This window comes from Nannobrachium achirus (genome assembly GCF_963921795.1).
Source record: "Nannobrachium achirus genome assembly, chromosome: 21".
NCBI lineage: Eukaryota > Metazoa > Chordata > Actinopteri > Myctophiformes > Myctophidae > Nannobrachium > Nannobrachium achirus.
Genome location: NC_137828.1, coordinates 58,084,327 through 58,106,826, shown reverse-complemented (window position 1 = coordinate 58,106,826; position 22,500 = coordinate 58,084,327). Strand labels below are relative to the sequence as shown.

The following is a 22,500-nucleotide window of genomic DNA, read 5'->3' as shown; positions in this document are numbered from 1 at the left end:
GCTATAATAGTTAGATGGTTTAATTTGTTTTTTAATGTATTGTGTAAGATAAACACGGCAAAGATTTATTATCAGTTAAAACTGGAACAGCTAAAACATTTCACTAGTGGTTCTCAAAGTGGGGTCCAGAGGGTCCTTGAGGGAGTTCCAGGGGGTCCCCAGATAAATGAACTTTAGGAACCAAATAGAACTTTATGGGTCTGTAACTCAGTGAACAAATAGAACCAAATGGACCGGTTCCATTTGTACTCTAGTATTTTAACATGGATTTTATAATATAAATTATAATATATTAAATTATATATAATATATATATATATAATATATATATTTTATATAATTATATATAATTAAATGGGTGTCTGTAGCCTAGTGTATTTATAAATCCTAGTTCTAAGTTCAAACATTAGCCAAATTGTAAAATAAATATAGGCAAACATTTTGAAAATAGCCGATCTACAAGCTCACAGCGCCCAAAAACATTTTATTGGGGACTCATAAAACTTTTCTGGGACCCATTTGAATGACCACCTGTGGGACCCATTACTTTGAAAACCTAGTAACATCACTGATGAGTACTTTCTACCTTTGGTAGTTTTAAGTACATTTTGAGACCAATACTTTTGTACTTCTATTCCCACCTAGTTTGCATGGTCCAAGTTAAGACAAAGCACAAAACATAGTCAGCCAGCTGCCTGCTTAGCTCACTCAGCAGCGATGGTTAGCAGGGAACCCAAAGGCCTGGGTTCGATTCCCGCTGAGAGAACGACTAGTAAATTATTCCTCTGCACGTGTGGTGGCGCATGCGCATTGCAATGACAAGACCATGGGTGATAACCGGTCTATCAGCCTCCTGGTAGCCAGTAGACAGACTACTGAGCCTTAGCTAGGGGATGACAACAGTGATAACAGACCCATACTAAGGGATGGAAACGGGAAACTGGCTGTTGACTCTCTGATATCACTGTGTTCTCAGTGGAACCAAATCCCTTTAATGCCCATATAATGAGATCCCTGGTATGCCAGGGGAACCATATCCCTTTTATGCCCATATATGGATATCCCTGATGTCATCAATATTAAGCCCATATCTGTGAATATCTATGGGTACCAGGGGTCTCCAGGTCCGATATACATCACTGCATCACTGGCCAGATGACCAAGACATGGTGCGACCTCGCCCTAAAGGGCAAGTTCGCTTTTCGCCCTTAGGCGTCTTACTGGTACTTTTACTAAGTAAGACATTTTTGTACTTTTTCCACCACTGGTGGCATTCGTAGCATTCTTGTGTAGACGCCATCCGCAGCCTTATCCTGCGGTGCTGTGAGCGTCCATGTCTTTGGTGGTCCATTATTATTTAATAACATGTATATTATTTTTAATACATTCTTTGTATGTAATTTTTACTCAAATGTTTTGATGTTTAATCAAATGTTATGATTTTTAATAAAAGGTTTGCATATAATTTTTGCTTCCAGCGGTCTCATCCCCATCGTCTTTCACTCTGAAGTCCAACACCATCACCACCTCTATCAAGAACTCCTTCTACCCAGGTACACACACACACGCACGCACGCACGCACGCATGCACGCACGCACGCACGCACACACAAGCATAACATTGAATTCCATATTAATAATTTATGAATTTGAAACAGCCAAAAATCAAGTCAAAATCACAATAGGCCTACTGTATATTTCCAAATAATCGCCTGGGGGCAAACAGCCCCCGGGCACGAAATACCCACGGGGGGTTCTAATCGATTTTGCAAATAAATCGAACGGGCAAATAATTGTAAATATACGGTATACAGATATCTGCAACAAACAATAGCACATAGAGCCACATTAAGTGGAATTAAAAACTATTAGATAAAACTGAATTGTGATTTGGCCGAGGGAAAGCATATAATCTTTGAGGAACTCGGCAGCAGACAAATTGCCTATAGCCTATCAGTGGTTCTCTAAGTGGGATCAAGAGACCCTTAGGCTTCATTGCAGGTCTGTAACTCAGAGCGTAGGGTCCATTTGGTCCCATTTGTACACTTTTCAGAGTTTGAAAACCACTGGCCTATGCTGATGAAAAACAGCAACAACGTTTTTACTAACTTGCCCTTCCTCTTATTTTCCCCCTCTCCTGCCCTGTGTGTGTGTGTGTGTGTGTGTATGTGTGTGTGTGTGTGTGTGTGTGTGTGTGTGTGTGTGTGTGTGTGTGTGTGTGTGGGTGTGTGCGTGTGCGTGTGCGCGTGTGCGTGCATGTGTGTGTACGTGTGTGTTAGACCCCTTTGTGCCGACCGCTATACTGGGTAAGCTTTCTTTTCTTTTTCTATCTCGTTCTATCAGCCAATCAGCATTCAGTGTCCTCTGCTACCACCACACATGCACTCATAATAACAGGAAGTTGACATCAAACAACTTAGCACAGAGCAGCTGTTAATATTCATGCTAGCAGCAAATACAAGACTGTAGGAGAAAACAAGACAGGAGCAGAAAGCGAAAGAACTAGAGAGAAAGAGAGAGAGAGATACAGTAAATGGAGAGAACAAGAGAAGAAAGAAAGAGTTTGTCTCCAGTTCATCCATATCTGCTTGTTTGTTGTTGTCTCAGAAAGTGTTTATATTTGCATATTTTATAATAAGTTTGCCTTTTTTTTATAAATATATATACAGTATATTTGATTTTTATTCAATGGTCATTTGACTTTTTCTCAATTTTTTTAACCACATGAACCCTAGCACCCCGATTCTGGGGATGTCATGAAAAAATAACTGAATATTCTGCCAAAAAAAATTGGAAAGCTTTGGCGAAAATAGATTAACATTTGGCGAGAGTAGGGAAACTCCTGACGACAATAGACAAATGGTAAACATTCTGCCAAAAATGGGAAACATTTGGTGAAAATAGTGAAAAACAGCCAATCAAGTCTTTGCTAATTGCACTACAAGGAAGCCTATAGGGTTTAAGTGGTTAAAGGTGTTTTTAATTTTGAATTATTGTTGTGTTTGCGGTGGGCGTCACTCCATTCCCCCCATTCACAACGACCATGTGATGTCACGCCTGTATTTGACCTCTGACCTCTGCATGGACACAACACTTCACCTTGGATGGGGGGGTCAACATCCAATTTCCTACACTCAATAAAGTTTCGGACAAAATAGCTGTAAGCTTATGCCAGGGAACGGGTGCAAAGCAGCATGCAGATCTCCACCAATAAATCATGTTTGGGGGTGTAACACGGCCGCAAAACCTCGCTGAAATTGTCCCGAGTGAATATCTGAGGGGTGGACAACGGCACCTTCGCTCGCAGTACGTAGAGATAGGTACTGTAGTCTGGTTGAAACATGTCTTTTGTGAGGATGGAGTGTTAGTCTTGTTTTCTTTAATTTACCCAGTCACACTGTTCAGTCTCCATTCAGCCTTTTTCACCTGACAATTATGCAAACCACGCCGCCATCTTTTTAATTGGCAACGCTATCCTGCCTCTGGCTGGGTGGAAGTGATGTAGCCAGTATGTTTACATTATGTCGCTAGTGTGGTGGAATTCAGATCAATCAATAATCAATGAGAAAATGAGGAGACAAGACAATGTATTAGGTGGTGGTGGTGGTCAAGTTTATGTAACATGATGTCATGGACAGAAGTACAGTTAACACTCTGGGTGGTAAAGTAGTTCTGCCCCCCGAGGCGCTGTGAGACACAAGAGTTATACTGTGTAGCCAAGGCCTCTGGGACGAGCTGTACCATAACAAGATAGGCTTTACCAAAACAATAGCTACTCAGTCCTAGTGAGACATCTAGACTCTTACAAGCTATCCAGTATCAATAATGTATCATAAGGCTAGATATTAATATAATCAATGAACACATGTCACACATAATCAATCATGATAACATCTAATCTACTACACTAGCCAGCAACAGAATGCATGATATGTTGCTAACGTGTGCAATTTGGAAACAACAGGTGAAAACCTATTTTGTCCAGTGTGAATTGCCAACTTGGACCGTGTGCTGGTTGACGCGTGAGGCCATCAGCTGCATGGCATGGACACTCACACAGATCAGATCGCTTGGCTGTGCCTCACACTACCATATTAAATCATGGGAGTGAGAATGTGTAGTAACGACGCTGGGCTGGGATAGGTACTGTATACCTAGGTGGGGCTAGGAGAAGCTAGGTTAGGCTAGGTAAAGCTAGGTTAGGCTAGGTGAAGCTAGGTTAGGCTAGGTGAAGCTAGGTGAGGCTAGGTGAAGCTAGGTTAGGTGAAGCTAGGCGAGGCTAGGAGAAGCTAGGCGAGGCTAGGAGAAGCTAGGCGAGGTTAGGTGAAGCTAGGTTAGGCTAGGTGAAGCTAGGTTAGGCTAGGTAAAGCTAGGCGAAGCTAGGAGAAGCTAACGAGACAAGATGAGGCCAGGCCAGGGCTGGACGGGGACATAAATTCGTCCATGGCATCTTGGCCCAGACTGGCCCACCACAACCTGCGTAAACCGAACATGGAAGATCTACAAGCCCACAATGCGTCAAGGCAGAGGCGCGTTGTGGGCTTGTATCGGCACGAGGTTAGGCGAGACCATGATGGCTAGGTGAGGCTAGGATAGTTAGCAGCTGAAACCTTAATGTTGCTTAAATACTGTTTCCTCTCTTTTCTTTTCTATCTGTCCAATGATTAAAGTCCCCATTAATGGTAAGTGTGGCAATGTGTGAGGGAGGGGGAGGGGGGTCCCTGTCACCCAATCAGCATGCAGCCCACAACTCCTCCCCGCATTGACGTTATCAGTTGGCATGGCAACGCTGTCATTCACCATCCTCATCCCATCACATCATCCTAAACCAATCGTTTAGCAGGTCCCGCCTCCCTGGGGCCTCTCGCTCTCTCCGATTGGTTATTGTGTCTGTTGTTGTGGTGCAATGTGTCTCATCTCTCCTCCACCAATTACTGGTCATTGCTCGTTACATCGCCGTCAGTACAACCGTGATTGGTTGAGCTGTGTATGTAGTGAGCTAATTGATTGGACAGTGAGGTCTCAGGCCAGCCAATGAGAGCAGAGATACAGATAGTAGAGAGTTCATTCTAGTGCCAACCATGATGTCATAGATGATGTCATAATATATGATGTCATACTATCTAGCAAAGATAACTCTACTTAATCTAAAAACAAGATATGATAAGTAATCACATAACAGTGTCCAGCACATCCAGGTCATATTGACATCATGAGATTGTCCAGTAGCCTACATATTCATACTGACATCACATTAGGGGTCATACATTGATTGATTGATTGATTGATTGATTGATTGATTGATTGATTGACATTAAAGCAGCTTGAGGGTGTATTCCCGTTTGCGGTCCATTCATGATAAAAGGATAGCAGAGTGGTGTGTCGTGCCTTTGGTTGCATTCCCTGTGTGGAGTCACTCAAACAACACAGATAAAGACACACAAGCATCATACCTACAACATTCCAGTCCCTCCTTCATCGTAGTGACCTCATCCTGGTGATGTCATCATAGTTACAGGACATGAACACACAGGTGTTGTATTGTCTGCCTAAAGATTGTGACGTTACTGTCTCTCCTCTCCCCTCCCCTCCCCTGTAGATGACAGTCACACTATGACCAGTGAGACCAGCAGTCTGGTGCAGCAGTCTCACAGTCAGAGCTACAAGAAGAAGCAGAGAGGAGCAGATGCAGCAGACGTTGCTCCTTATCAAACAGGACAGCTTCATCCAGCCATCAGAGTGGCTGATCTGCTGCAGCACATCACCCAGATGAAGTGTTCTGAAGGATATGGATTCAAAGAGGAGTATGAGGTAATAAACACTAATACACTGAAATACACACTAACAACAACACACCACATCACCCATATGAAGTGTTCTGAAGGATATGGATTCAAAGAGGAGGAGATGATGCCTTAACCCATTTAGAACGGGTACACATTATTGTGTATCATTATTTTATGCTTTAACTACTGAAAAATAGCAGATATACAAGCTCACAGCGCGGCACCGAGTGCTGCGCTGCGAGCTTGTAGATCTGCTATTTTCGAAAAATCGTGAAAATTAGAATTTTGACCCGATTCTAATAAGTGTCTTTTGAATCCTTCTAAGATTTTTTGAAAAACCTGTTTCTATGGCAGCAATCTGACCAGCCATCGTCAAAAGAAAAGGTCCTTTTCACTTAAATGGAGCTCAGTTAGTCTGTTCTTGAGAGACTACTACCGTATGTCAGTGGTTCTCAAACCTTTTCATGTGAAGGACCCCCAAAATGATATTTATTTGACCACGGACCCCCATCTCAAAATATTTAGTTCCAGGGACCACCCAGAAGCAAAATCTGAGTTACAAACGTTCGCTTTGAAAATACATATATTCAAAGATTTGCACACATTTTCACGACTTTTTCAAAAACAGCAGATCTAGTGCCGCACTGTGAGCTTGTATATGCTATTTTTTACTGATTAAAGCATTCAATAATTCTAGGCCTAAATTTAATAAACACTCATACACTGAAATAGGCACTAGGGCTGGACTGGGACATACATTCGGCCCTGGCATCTTGGTCCAGACCGGTCCACCACAACCGGCGCAAACCGAACCGAAAAGAAGATCTACCGGTACAAGCCACAACGTGTCGAGGCAGCGACAAGTTGTGGGCTTGTATCAGCTGTTAAATGTTTGGGGGGTACTCCTGCGAGGCCAGTATTCAGACGATAGACAAGCCCGTCATGTGATGTCTCACATGAGAGAGGGAGAGGGAGAGGGAGAGGGAGAGGGAGAGGGAGAGGGAAAGGGAGAGGGAGAGGGAGAGGGAGAGGGAGAGAGAGAGAATCATGTTTGGTCCGTAACCCAAACATGGGTACCGAGCAGGGGCATAGTCCCGCAGATTTAAAATGATTCCAAAACGGAACTAAAACATCCTATGATTGGCCGCTAGTTGCGCTGTTTCCCCCCCCCCCCGGCCGATCGCAAAAAGAATTGTTCTCCATTGGACCCCGTTCATTTTCCCCTTTCGTTTTCTAACCTTAATTAACATTTTCATAAATACTTTATGGTTCCTATCGCTAGTTAAAAATTGCCTTTCAATCACGATGATATGCGTTTTGTGAAAATAAGGTCCCATTTATGTTTAAATTGATGATAAAGTTGCGGGGGGTGTGGCCAACTAAACTGATACCAGCCGGCTGTGTTCTTCTTCGTGTGCTGTATTTCGGGAGGCTCCGACCACATTCTCCCATGTACTGTATCTCTGCGGTTGCACGTGACCATTGGCAGCCAATAGCTTCCTCTGGTGCTTTTACAATCTATGATTGTAAAAGGACCCAAAATGCGTCATTTGCGCTGCATAGAAACCAATGGCTTCGCTTTGTCCATATTTTACAGTCTATGGTACCGAGCCAGTGTACCGAACACTGATCTAGCAGCAACACCGTCAGTTGCCCTCCCTCCCTTGCCCTCCCTCCCCAACTATGGACTGTTTTCTCCTCTTCTCACTCAGCAGTCTAAGGGCTGCGTGTCGCCTCGGGACCAAACACTACAAATTCACATGTTTTACCCCTCAGCTGTTATTCTGTTCAACTCTAAATCCTAGTGCCCCCCTTACCCACCCCATTCCCTCGGCCCCAGTGGTGGATTTACGCGGTGGCTTTTGGTGCTTAAGCACCACTATTTTCTGGACTAGCACCAGTAGTTTTCGGGGGCTAGCAAAATCGGGAGAGAGACGGTCAGACGGAGAAAAGTGTGATACCCAAGTGCAGTACTACTCCTAAACAACGGCACTTCTCTCTCTCTCTGTTTCTCAATGTCTCTCTCTCTCTCTCTCTCACCCTCATCACTCTCTCTCCCATGCACGTTTGGTTGCACAAAAACACACAGGTTAAGCTACACTTTTTCCTGTTAATAATAACCTGCGTGAAATAAGCTGCATTGGGAGGTAAGCGGGAGACACTTTATTGTGAAAGTAAGACAGGAAACGATAGTTGTTGCTGGGTTGGCCCTAGTTGTCGGTTTGTTATGTTAAGCTGCATTGGTTTGGAATAGCCTACGAGCGCGCAGTTTAAGTTATACATGATGAATGGACAGCCAAAACAATTTGTATTCTCAGAACAGTTTAGCCTACACATTCATTTGCGAACGGGGGCGCTGGGGGGAGAGAGAAGACAGCAGTCTATTTCAGCGTCATCTTGCAATGCGCACTGTTAACCCATGGCCCATGGGAATTATGGAAGGCACGCAGGACAACTAACAACCCATATAAAAGAAACATTATACACTCAATTGAAGTTCTTTATGAGGAGATGTTATGGAAACTGTACAAGATCACCACCAAAGCCTTTACAACTTTCCCAAAGTTGCATATAAGAGAGAGGCCAGAGGGGCTTTTCATCAATCTTTTTCCAAAAACTGGGACAAATGGATAAACAGGATAAAATATGCTGCTCTGCTGTTGATTGTTGTCAACTGGTTTTGGAATCTAATTCTTCTGGATGGTGAGTACACTTGACTGCTGCTGCAGCTTGCCTATGCCTAACTCTTTTCTTGATGTCAAAAGTTGTCCGCTAAGACAAATGTTACTTAAATCATCAGTTGTTTTGCTCAACCTAAGGGGTGGGTGGGGACTGGGAGACTGCTGGTGAATAGGGCAAAATTACTGCAAAACTTAAAAAATAAATTAATAAAACTGCGGGGGCCCGCGGCAAAAGCTCCCTGCTACACCCCCTGCTGCTCAGGGCTAGAACCGCGCCTGCTCGGCCCCCCTCTACACCACAGTTTGATAGTATACGGCCCGGGCTGCGACTCCCTCACAGGAAAACAAATATTTAAAAAAAAAAAAAAATTATAAAAGGCAGCAGATTTTGAGGCAAATTAATTACAGTTTGAGTCCACAGCTGCATTCCACTGATGCAGGTATCTGTATGTACTCAGTTGACATAATGCGATGTGTCTCATCAGTGACCTATGAAGTGGTGCATTTAAGACAACTCATGTATGTCATGCATGGGCAACTGGCGGCCTGGGGGCCTTCATTTAACGTGGCCCTCAGTTTAATATCGGAATACTGATATAATATTGATTTCAGCTCCAAACATGTAAACATGACCCGCTTAACAGTAGCATTTTAATAATATAGTATTAAAATGTTATAGTGTATGTTTATGTCCAAGTGTATTTACGTTTTTAGCTTGTAGATCTGCTATTTTTGCTACTTTTGTGTGACATAGAATGACGAAGTAGGGCATTAATTTACGAAAAAAGGTGAAATACAGAGTTAACAGTTTTCTGCCCGACAGGATGTTAATGCAATGTGGCCCTCTGGGGTGAGTGTGGAAATATAGTGGCCCTCTTTATCATCAAAGTTGTCCACCCCTGATGTAAGTCATCTTTTCACTGTGACCTAAGATCACACCAGGTTGACACATAGAGCTGTTAAAAGAAAGAAAGAAAGAAAAAAAAAGGCATAATTTTGGGTCTAACAAATCATGCAGTTTTCTTATACTTTTACTGTATGCGTGGAAAGAAATAAAATGCTGCCCACCCATGCTCTACAGCAACACGATCTATTAAACCCCCTCCTCTCCCCGTTCGCTCAACACGCTCGACACCAACACAATCTAACACACACTCCTACATAACACCTCACTCTCACTTTAGTGAAAGACTGTCTTTAAAAATCTGCGTGCGTGTGTGCGTGCGTGCGGTAAGTACACCATTTTAAGTAACATCCATTTGCAACTTTCTGCTGAAGAATATAAACATGTCACACACACACACACACACACACACACACACACACACACACACACAGACATCTCTCTTTTGGCCCACAAAATAGTGGGCATATTTATTGTGTGTGTGTGTGTGTGTGTGTGTGTGTGTGTGTGTGTGTGTGTGTGTGTGTGTGTGTGTGTGTGTGTGTGTGTGTGTGCGCGCGTGCGTGCGTGCGTGCGTGCATGCGTGTGTGTGTGTGTAGGAGAGAGAGAGAGAGAGAGAGAGAGAGAGAGAGAGAGAGAGCGTTTGCCAGTGTGCTTGCGCGCGCGAGTGTGTGTGTGTTAGTGTGTACTCAGTATTTATAATGGATCAGCCCTGAGGGCAGCCCACTGGCAGAAAGCACGCGCGCGCACACACACACACACACACACACACACACACACACACACACACACACACACACACACACACACACACACACACACACACACACACACACACACACTCACTCCCCAAAAAAAAACACTCATACACGTATTCCCGCCTGGAGCAATTTCACCCTCCATTTGCAGAGAGTACACACCAAGAAACTATGCAGGGTCTTTTTTCTCTCTCATTCCGTTTGGTCTCTCTCTCATTATCCCTCTCCTTTGCCTCTCATTAACACTCAGTCTGTCTGTCTGTCTGTCTGTCTGTCTGTCTGTCTGTCTGTCTGTCTGTCTGTCTGTCTGTCTGTCTGTCTGTCTGTCTGTCTCTGTCTCTGTCTCTCTCTCACACTCTGTCTGTCTCTCTCTGTGTCCATCTCTATCTCCATCACTCTCTCTGTCTCTCTCTGTCTCTCTCTGTCTGTCTGTCTCTCTCTCTCTCTCTCTCTCTCTCTCTCTCTCTCTCTCTCTCTCTCTCTCTCTCACTCTCTCTCTCTCTCTCTCTCCTTCTCATTCCCTCTGTCACTCTCGGAATCTATCTTTATTGTCTCCACCAGCCGAAGGCATGGGGGAGAGTATGTTTTCCCCTCCGTCCGTCCGTGTGTCCGTGCGTCCTCGCAGTTTGTGTGCACCTAATCTCAATCGCCGTTGGCCTGGTCGCTGCCAAAGTGAGACATACACACATTCCCTGGATGCCAATCTAGAACCTCTGCCCTAAATTCTTCAAATGGGCCTTTTCTAGCGCCACCTAGTGGCCGATGTTTGCAAAACACATTTCTGTGCACTACTCTTACAGATTTTGTCCAAAAATCCTACAAATCGGTAGGCAGTATCTCGACAGTCATGTGATCGATTGCATATTCCATCCTGATTGGCTAAGATTGGCTTCCAAAGTTTGTAGGATTGAGCCGTTTTGAAAAAAATGCCTCAAATCACAAACGCAAAGTGCAATTATCATGAAATCGCGCACACACGTTCCCACTAGGCCGAGGAAGAAATACCACTTAATTTCTTAATAACCCTAACCCTAACCCTAACCCTAACCCTGGAGATTTTATCCATAAATCACACAAATCGGTACACAGTATCTCTATAGTCATGTGATCAAGTCTGATCCGTCTGATATTTCATATTCCATCCTGATTGGCTAATATTGGCTTCCAAAGTTTGCAGGATTGCTCTGTTTTTGAACAAAATGCCTAAAATCATCAACGCAGCTTGCGATTACCGTGAAATTCGTCACACATATTCCCACTAGGTCAAGGAACAAATGCTACCTTTTTCACATTGGCCTGTTATTGCGCCACCCGCAGGTAGACTTTAGCAAAACACATTTTTGGAACACAATGCCTCAAATCATGCATGCAGCGTCCGATTGCCATGAAAGGTCTAAGGTGAAGAACACATGCCACCCTTTTTACACTGGCCTATTATACAGTAGCACCACCAGGACGCCTGGCCTGGTGGAGACCTGTGCTCGGAAGAGCACTGCTTCTAGTTTAAAATGAGTTTATTATATGAATACAAACATTACATGTACGTGTATATTATATTAATACAAACAATACTATTTATGTGTATATAATATTAATCATTTAAACTAGAATGTCCGATAATATCGGGCCCCCATATTAACATAAAAAGATTATATCAGAAAACATCTGTATTGGTTTTTATTTACAGTATTAGTTCAACTGCTGTATAGGCTATTTTGCCCAGAAAATTCTTAAAATTTGAAAGCTTTGTTGCATTTATGAAAGCATCCAGTGGGGCATCACAATAATTATTAGGCATAATGGGACCTATTTTCGTCCTTGCCTTATCCCTAAACTTCTTTGCCTTTTTTACTAAAAAAAAAACAGAAAAACATTTTAAAATAGTTTAAAGCCATACTGTGTAAGATGACCAACTAGTGGTCATTAGCCCTATAGCAAACCGCGGTCGCGTCCGCGTCTTTCGGACGTTTTTCGTACCTTCAGACCCCCGCGTCTGCCTCCACCTCGCTGAGATCTATCTTTTAAGGGGTCCCTTGTTCCTGTGCGTTCAGTAATTCCAGAGATACGGACTCCTTCACCCTGCCTGGTAGGCGAAATTACCTAGAGAAGGGATGGTACAAGCGGGCGACAACAAATATGGCTGCCATAGCGACCCCACTTCAAGATGCGCTGTGATTGGCCGGCAGTTGTATAACCCTCGCTGTGATTGGCCGGTAGTGTGATGACGCAATTTTGGCGCGAGATCCGGTCCACGGCAAGGATCTCAGTTTACATATAGAGAAGGCTTTACAGGCTGAAATTCACGGCGCGGATCTTCTAAAACTTTTGTGATTTAATAGTTAGGAGAATTTTAAGATTTGTTTTATAAAAAAAGTTACATAGTACAACTTTAACTAGCCGATCAACAGCTTTTAGATCGGCTATTTGAAGTATTTTAAAATGTTTTTCTATATAGTAAAACAAAAGGCAAAGAAGTTTAGGGATAAGGGATTAAGGCATGGACGAAAATAGGGCCCAATGTGTTAATTCCACTACAGGACTGGTTGGGCAATATTGGAAAATTGGTTACCAATATCGGACAACCCTAATTAAAACCTTATATACTTTATTGACCAGAGTAACCCAGGAGTCTCTTTGCTGAAACATCCTCAGTGTTTATTTAAAACAGCACTATGTACGTTTTTAACAACTGTAGCATATCATTATAAAGTTACATGTTTAAGCAATAACAATTATCCTTCCATAAATGTATAGAGTAGACCGAGGGGGGTCCCTGCTAGGTGCTTGACTGTATTACTATGTATAGACTCAGGGGGTCCCTGCTAGGTGCTTGACTGTATTACTATGTATAGACTCAGGGGGTCCCTGCTAGGTGCTTGACTGTATTACTATGTATAGACTCAGGGGGTCCCTGTTAGGGGCTTGACTGTATTACTATGTATAGACTCAGGGGGTCCCTGTTAGGGGCTTGACTGTATTACTATGTATAGACTCAGGGGGTCCCTGCTAGGGGCTTGACTGTATTACTATGTATAGACTCAGGGGGTCCCTGCTAGGGGCTTGACTGTATTACTATGTATAGACTCATGAGGGTCCCTGTTAGGGGCTTGACTGTATTACTATGTATAGACTCAGGGGGTCCCTGCTAGGTGCTTGACTATATTACTATGTATAGACTCAGGGGGTCCCTGCTAGGTGCTTGACTGTATTACTATGTATAGACTCAGGGGGTCCCTGCTAGGTGCTTGACTGTATTACTATGTATAGACTCAGGGGGTCCCTGCTAGGGGCTTGACTGTATTACTATGTATAGACTCAGGGGGGTCCCTGTTAGGGGCTTGACTGTATTACTATGTATAGACTCAGGGGGTCCCTGCTAGGGGCTTGACTGTATTACTATGTATAGACTCAGGGGGTCCATGCTAGGGGCTTGACTGTATTACTATGTATAGACTCAGGGGGTCCCTGCTAGGGGCTTGACTGTATTACTATGTATAGAATCAGGGGGTCCCTGCTAGGTGCTTGACTGTATTACTATGTATAGACTCAGGGGGGTCCCTGTTAGGGGCTTGACTGTATTACTATGTATAGACTCAGAGGGTCCCTGCTAGGGGCTTGACTGTATTACTATGTATAGACTCAGGGGGTCCCTGCTAGGGGCTTGACTGGATTACTATGTATAGACTCAGGGAGTCCCTGCTAGGGGCTTGACTGTATTACTATGTATAGACTCAGGGGGTCCCTGCTAGGTGCTTGACTGTATTACTATGTATAGACTCAGGGGGTCCCTGCTAGGTGCTTGACTGTATTACTATGTATAGACTCAGGGGGTCCCTGCTAGGTGCTTGACTGTATTACTATGTATAGACTCAGGGGGTCCCTGCTAGGTGCTTGACTGTATTACTATGTATAGACTCAGGGGGTCCCTGCTAGGGGCTTGACTGTATTACTATGTATAGACTCAGGGGGTCCCTGCTAGGTGCTTGACTGTATTACTATAGGGGAGACGATGAGTTTCATCCTGGTATTTGCCAAGACACCAAGGCAGAACGGCCAGTCAATACTGTCATCACCAGAAATGCTTGCGTGAACTCTTGGTCAAAGAAGTCAAAGACGTTGGCTGCCATGTTATTTGTGTCCAAAGTTGCCACTGATATCCCAGACTACATAGTGCTGCTTTAAATGTCAGAGTATGTTAAATGAACACTTAATGCACTACATTGTAAACTTATACATCTGCTATTCTTGCTTAAAATGTGCCTATTTTAATATTGCCTAGGTTATTACATAGCATCACCTTCTTAAACCAATGGCTTAAGTCATTTATTTCAAAGATAACTTGGGCCTTTAGTTTAAGAAGGTAAATATAGCTTATTAGTGGTGTGTCAGGAGAGTTAATATGCATAAAACAAGTACAATACTTGTAAATGTCTTATGTATAATAAACACTATTAATTGCAGGCTCCACAATCTGATAACAATAGATTACTAGACCAGTGATGTCATTACGTGCGCATCCCGCATCAAAAACTCATTCAAGTCGCCCAGGGACTCATTCATGTCATGGTCCTGGGGTCCCGGGGATGCGCCTCCATTGGAGTCCATGTTAAAATAATTTACCGGGTCGCGGTAAAATAAAAACATTTTAAAATTCCACAGACACCACCATTGTTCATGGGTGAAAGCATCCTACTTTACCCTACGTTAACACAAATAAAATCCACGTAGAAAGTCTTAAACAGGCGATAGAAACGTCAATGTTTTGATTCCACCGACGTCCGACGCCATTTTGTGCGCCCGAATTCATTAGGGGCACATGTTTTAGTAGTTTTAGTAGTTCTAAGTTCAAACATTAGCCAAATTGTAAAATAAATATAAGAAATAGGCACATTTTGAAAATAGCCGCTCACAGCGCTCGAAAACATTGTATTGAGGACTCATAAAACTTTTCTGGGACCCATTTGAATGACCACCTGTGGGTCCCGGGACCCATTACATTGAAAACCTAGTAACATCACTGCTAGACTATCATTTTGTTTAAAATAACAATTCAAACTGCTTTATGTATATAGCTGTCCGTCAGTCTGTCACACATCACACGTCACACTTTTGCCCTGCTCATATCTCCGCAACCGTTCCCCACGATCCATGCCAGATTTTGCACACACACTCCTTGCCTGCCAAACCACAACCTAAATTCTCACATGACCCTCTTCTAGCGCCACCATGATGCCGATTCTTGCAAAACAAATTTTTGGACACTGCTCCTACACATTTTGACCTAAAATCACGCAAATCGGTACACACTTGGTCTACACTCATCTCATCACCATGGATCTGTCCCATATAGCGCCACCATCAGGCCGATTTTTTCAAACACATTTTTGGACACTGCTCCTACAGATTTTGCCCTAAAATCATGCAAATCGGTACACAGTATGTCTACACTCATGTCATCAACATGGATCTCTCCCATATAGCGCCACCATCAGGCTGATTTTTTCAAACACTTTTTTGGACACTGTTCCTACACATTTTGCTCTCAAATCACGCTGCGACCTGACGGTCGCTTATCTCCCAATTAGGGAGTCTTACTGGTGTATATAATTATCAATATTTGCCAGACCCATGAAATGGGTAGGCCTACATAAGCAAATGTCGGTCTGTCCGGGTTTTCTATATAAAGGGTATATATGATGATGACTTGATGATGACATGCCTATAAAAGGCATGATGTCATAAATGATGATGACAGACAGGGGGTCTGGCACAACCAGGTTGACCTGGTCTAGTTATAATAGAAACACATCAGATCTGACTGATAGCTGATGATTTTCTCTCGATCCTTCATGCTTCTCGTTAATTAATTAACCTGATTGGACAGATTAACAAGGTAAGATGCTCCTCCCCCTTCAATTCAATATCTCCTTCTTGAATCTTGAATCTTCCCCTTTACAATGTCGACATCCTGTCTATTCCTGTATACAATGTCGACATCCTGTCTATTCCTGTATACAATGTCGACATCCTGTTTAACATCCTGTTTACAATGTAAACATCCTGTTTCTACCTCAAAATGTAAAACATCCTGTTTCTTCCATTTTCTGCTTAAAACATCCCGTTTCTTCCAGTTAAAACATTCTGTTTCCTCTTAAAACATCCTGTTTCTTCCACTTAAAACATTCTGTTTCCTCTTAAAACATCCTGTTTCTTCCTCTTTACAATGTGAACATCCTGTTTAACATCCCAATGGGTACGGGCAGACAGAGAGCGGCAAGCTAAAAAATTATGACCAAAGCGTCATTTGGCAGTTGCTGATGCTGACGAACCACATGACGCATGTGGTTCAGCTCAGCTCAACTGTCACCCGGCAGCAGGGCAGGAATTTCATGAAGGCCATGGCCGCCGTTGCCCCTCTGTTTGGCCTTGTGCCTCTCAAACCAATGGCATGACCTGAGGCCACAGTGGCCTTAATGCCCTAGCTGACTGTAGCACTTTTTACTCTGTCTCTTTCTTGTCAATATGTAGACAGTAGACACCGGTGTATCTTTCTTGTCATGTATAGACACCAGTGTCTTTTGTTGAGATTCTGACATCTTAACTCCCCTGAGTCCCTATCTTTAAACCAATCCAGTGACTTTGATTGGTGCAGGGCTGAGCATGCATCAGATTGTAAATACCATCATTAATCTATTTCACTGCAGATTAGGTTATCATCCCTAACCCAACAAATTCTTTCAATTGATAAAATCGTGTTTTATTTGATGGCCTTCCTGTCCTGGCATTTGGCCTTTGTGCCCTCAAAAAATGGACAACACCAAAGGCCAAGTGGCCTTGCCCCTAAAGTGATGAAATACCAGGCCTGCCCGGTGTGGTGATAGGCACTAACCAATGGTACAGATCTAAACGCCGGAAGACCGGCACTTTGTTAACACTCCCATCAGCTGCTCAAATTGTCAAAGTTCAAAGGAGCGGCAGGAAATGCTGCTACTATCGGCGTTATTCAGAGCCAAACGACTCTAGATGTGTTACCGTACCCATTGTAACCCCTTTTCTACCTCACAATATCCTGTTTCTACCTCTTTACATTGTAAACATCCTGTTTAACATCCTGGGTACAATGTAGTCTCGCGTAGCCAGACCAGGGACGTGCAGAGAATGTTAGAGAGACAGGGGCTGACATTAATAAAAGGGCCTTTTGGTGGAAATATCGAAAATAGCAGACCTCCAAGCTCACAACACTTCGCGCTGCGACGCGTTGTGAGCTTGGAGGTCGGCTATTTTCAATATATTCACCAAAAGGCCCTTTTAGACTCACTGTAAAACTCACAGTAAAAACTGCATTCATGGTCTGGAGAGGGCACTTTTTACAGACAGATAAAAGGGCAGGGGCACAAGCCCCCTTTGATGTCTACTGTGCATGTGCCTGAGCCAGACATCTATTCCACAATCTCCGAATGCTATATAGAGTCTGGAACTACAACTCCTGAACGGCGAGTAATGGAAACTGGCATTTCCGTTCATGAAATATATTTTACTAGTAAGACACCTCAGGGCGACATGCTAGGGCGAGGTCGTGCCAATTCTTGGCCCTCTGGCCAGTGATGTATATCGGACCAGTTACCCATATATGGAGATCCATGTACTGTATATAGTACATATCCCTTTTATGCCCATACATGGAGATCCCTGTCTGAACCAGCCGCACAGATATGGGCTGTCTTCCTCCATATATGGGCATTCCCATATGAAGTCCTGTTAGATATGGGCTTAATATTGATGACATCAGGGATCTCCATATATGGACATAAAAGGGATTCTGTTAGAGTGGTTCCCATGACATCAAAACATACAATATATTTTATGCCCATACGGAGATCCCTATCTGAACCAGCCACACAGATAGGGGCCATGGCTTGGCCATCTGGCCAGAGCATTACAGGGAGGAGAGTGGCGTCACGCTTTGATCTCGCCGCAGACAGGAAGTGGCGTCGCTGGAGCCTGGTGACATTCCTACAGCTTTTCAGCCCCGTCCATCTCCATTGTATTTCACTCGCTGGTTAGTAGACTAAATCACGTCTTTTTCACCCTTTTAACACATTCACGGGCCTCTCCAAGGCCGGCAACATTATTATTTCACGTAATCGGCTCTAGTTAGTTTAATGTAAGATATTTTACTTTATTGACTTTTAAATTATTTACTTTATTGACTTTAAAATTGACTTAAATTAACTAGGAGAGGCCCGCGAATGTGTTAAAAGGGGGAAAAGACATGATTCAGTCTACTTACCAGCGAGTGAAAATGCCTTGTTTACAATGGAGGTGGACGAGGAATATCACCAGACTCCAGTACGCTAAATAGTGACGTCACGTCCGCTCACAATGGGAGTCGACGTAAGTGTCATAACTCTCTCTTTCTACGGGTCTGCATCTGGCCAGTGATATATATCGATGACATCAGGGATCTTCATATATGGGCATAGACCCTCAAATAATTGGCAAAACCCTGAGATTGATAACATGATAACATTAACATTAAAATAAATAACGTGAGATTTTCAAGTGTGCCCTGTTCCAGAAAAGGTTGGGAACCATTCACATCAAAAACTGATTTGATTCCTATATGAATGCACGCCATAGACTGTAAAAGATATGGACGGCGGGAACCCATTGGTTTCTATGCCTCGAAAATGAAGCTTTTTTTGCCCTTGTATGGGTGTCATCATTGTTTACTGGTAGCCAATTGGAATGCTATTGGCAGCTAACGGTCACATGCAACCACAGGGAGACATGGGACATTCATTGTCTTGAGCTTGCCGAAAATAAAGCACATGAAGAAGAATCATCACAAGCCCCTCCTAAAGCATACCCTGCTATAACATCAAATATAACATAAATTGGACCATATTTTCCACAAAACACATATGGTGATTGAAACAAGGCTTTAAACTAGCAACAGGAAACAAGTAATTATGACAATGTTTATTAAGGTAAGAAAATCCAATGTAAAAGTTGGGGGGAAATGAACGGAATCCTATGGAGAACATGTTGCTTCTGGTACCAGAACAGCGCAACTAGCGGCCAATCATAGTAACTTTTAGTTCTGTGTTTGCTTCATTTTAAATCCGGACAACTGGCCCCCTGATGCACGCACACACACTCTCACTCACTCTCACTCACTCTCTCTCTCTCTCACACACACATACGCGCGCACACACACACACACACACACACACACACACACACACACACACACACACACACACACACACACACACACACACACACACACACACACACACACACACACACACAGAAGTAGACATACATGTACAGTAGAGAGTAAGATGGGATTGCGTTGTCTCCTCTTCCTGTGGTCCAATGACATGGCTGCTTGTCAGTGCGTTTCTGTGGGTCTGGCCAATGAGAAGGCAGGATCCTGGTGCCTGGAGGGATATAGGACAAGCCTGAGGGCATTGCACTAAGTACTGTGTACACACGCACACGCGCACACACACACACGCACACACACACACACACACACACACACACACACACACACACACACACACACACACACACACACACACACACACACATTATAATATTATATTATTTAAGCACACACAGGCACCTGGCAATTCACATTTATAGAAGATAATATTTTTTCTACAAATGTGCTTTTGGCTTCACTTGTTGATTAAAAGACATTAATAACAATAAACCTGTGAATTATCGTGTATCACATTAAAACATAATGAACCAGTAATTCATAATAACAGTGTATTATTAAAAGTGTATTTGTTAAGAGATAAATATTGTAAATGGTGTTGGTTGCTGCAGTGCTTCTAGCCCACAGCTAGAGCTAGGTCAGGTTTATGAATTCTATGAAGGACATTTTCCTATATAAAGCTGTTATGTGATAACACTTTATAATAACTATGCGTTATACAGTAAGTAGTTAATAGACCATTCATATAAACTCTTATGTGTAATGGACGACTACCGGCTCCGCCCCCTCCAAAAGCTGCCTCCGCCACTATCACAGCGCGCCGCTATTGGCTTCATTCACTTCAATGGGAAATACGGCGGATTGTACACACATTTTACACATTAAATATTAATTCCGTTTTGGACCCAGAGCTTCGAAATCTCTTCCAATCCATCAACAAGGCCTGGATCTGCATTGGAAAAAATATTTAGACCTTTACACTTTTAAAACAATACGACATAGGAATATATAAGGTCGCAGCAGAGGAATAAGGAACATGTCCATGGTTGCTGGACCACAGAAAGCCGTTTCAAACCAATTTAAATATGAATGGACTGTATTGGCCTAAACGACAATAACCCATGACTACAAACACCTTATTTGTTATGTTAAATAGCAACTGATATGTAATGTACGTCTGTGAATGTCTGAATGAACAGGGGTAGCGACGCGAAGTGTTGTATTTCAACTCTGCTTTCGACTGCAGGCTGTGGGTAGGGGCGTCACAAGGGGGGGAAAAGTGGGACTGACTTACCAGGGCCCACGGTGGAAGGGCCTTAATTATTTTAGACTTTATCGATTGAAAAATAGCAGATATACAAGCTCATAGCGCGGCACTGAGTGCCACGCTGCGAGCTTGTAGATTTGCTATTTTTGAAATCCCACGATGAAGAACATTCATGTGGGCCCACAGCGAATCCTTGTACCCAGGGCCCAGAATTTGATGCGACACCCTCTCCCTCTGCGGCTCGGCAGCTAAACTTGTCAGGAATCGCGAACATTTCACGCCAGAGATATCAAATGTTATAGATAAGATTTATAAGCAATCGGCATGATAAGAAACATGTAGCCTACATTTTATTCTGGTTGGTTGTTTGTGTAATGGAGAGTAATAGCCTCTAAACTAATCAGTGAAAAGTGAAAACGGCTCTGTATAGGTCCAGCAGACAGGCGATTTCATTGTTTTAAAAGTTTAAAGGTCTACATATTTTTCCAATGCATATCCAGGCTTTTGTTGACGGATTGGACGAGATTTCGAAGCTCTGGGTCCAAAACGGAATTAATATTTAATGTGTAAAATCCGCTGTATATCCATTCAAGTGAATGGTGCGGCTGTGATTCTCGTCGGAGGTCTCGGCGGAGAGGTGGGGGCGGAGCTCCCGGTAGTCATGAATTGTGGACAGTCTATATTCTGTCCATACCACGTACATACATTTAAAGTAAATATATTACATATATAATATTACTATGTTGCATACAATGTACACAATTGTGTAACACACACACACACACACACACACACACACACACACACACACACACACAAATCTTAAGATTACAGACAGACAGAGAGAGAGAGAGAGAGAGAGAGAGAGAGAGAGAGGTGTAGATGGAGTCGGAAATCTGAATTGAAACATTCCTAATATATATTATTCATAAAGGCTGTGTGTGTGTGTGTGTGTGTGTGCGCGCGCGCGTGCGCGTGCGTGCGTGCGTGCGCGTGCGTGTGCGGGTGTGCGTGCGGGCAGTCAGTGTGGACGTGTCTGTGTGTGTGTGTGGGGTGGGAGGTACGCATGCTCATCTATTCTCATTTTAAACTATTTGATCATCTCTGCTCTCAGGCTGGAAATAGCCGGTGTGTTTGTCTTTTAGATTAAAATGCCTCTTGATAGGATAGTTTGAGTAACCCCCTACCTGTCTCTGATGTCTCTGTCTCTAGAGTTTTTTCGAGGGTCAGTCGGCGGCGTGGGACTCGGCCAAGAAGGACGAGAACCGCATGAAGAATCGCTATGGCAACATCATCGCCTGTACGTAAGAGCTATGGGAGTTAGAATGTTGTAAAAGGAAAACAATGAGCTGCCCATACAAGCTATGGGAGAGTTAGTATGGTGTAAAAGGAAACAATGTGCTGTCCGTACAAGCTATGGGAGAGTTAGAATGTTGTAAAAGGAAAACAATGAGCTGTCCGTACAAGCTATGGGAGAGTTAGAATGGTGTTAGAGCGAAACAGTCAGAAGGTGTCAAATATTTCAATTAGAATGGCCGCAGTCACAAAATGTTCTGTACTGTAATTGGTCAGGAAGATGAAGTAATGAGACCAAGTTCACCTCTTTGTTAACATTTTGTGTTGATGCTGTCGGTAGGCCTAAGTCGCAGACAGTATGAACGCCATTCATTTAAGATGTTGTCTCCACACAGAACTTAAATATTACAGGCCTTATTGCGGCCAGAAAGTGTTAAAATGATCTTGTTTTGTGGCCACACACACCTGTTCATTAATTATGCCTGGTTGTCAGCTGAAGTTAGCCACACCCACAGTGTTGTTGAATGGTAAAAAGGGGAGGGGATGATATTGTATTTCAATTGGGAAGTAACCAAA

The 22,500-nt window shown here is 43.3% G+C and overlaps 1 protein-coding gene across 3 annotated transcripts in view; it reads left to right on the top strand.

Moving 5' to 3' along the window:
- LOC308306559 (receptor-type tyrosine-protein phosphatase mu-like) overlaps positions 1 to 22,500 on the top strand; it is a 144,849-nt gene that overhangs the window by 98,978 nt on the left and 23,371 nt on the right. For all 3 annotated transcript variants that reach the window (XM_080751591.1, XM_080751590.1, XM_080751592.1), the window contains 4 exons: positions 1,479 to 1,553; positions 2,280 to 2,306; positions 5,600 to 5,811; positions 21,841 to 21,928. In XM_080751591.1, the coding sequence (XP_080607717.1) occupies positions 1,479 to 1,553; positions 2,280 to 2,306; positions 5,600 to 5,811; positions 21,841 to 21,928 (402 nt within the window). The remainder of the gene's footprint in view (positions 1 to 1,478; positions 1,554 to 2,279; positions 2,307 to 5,599; positions 5,812 to 21,840; positions 21,929 to 22,500) is intronic.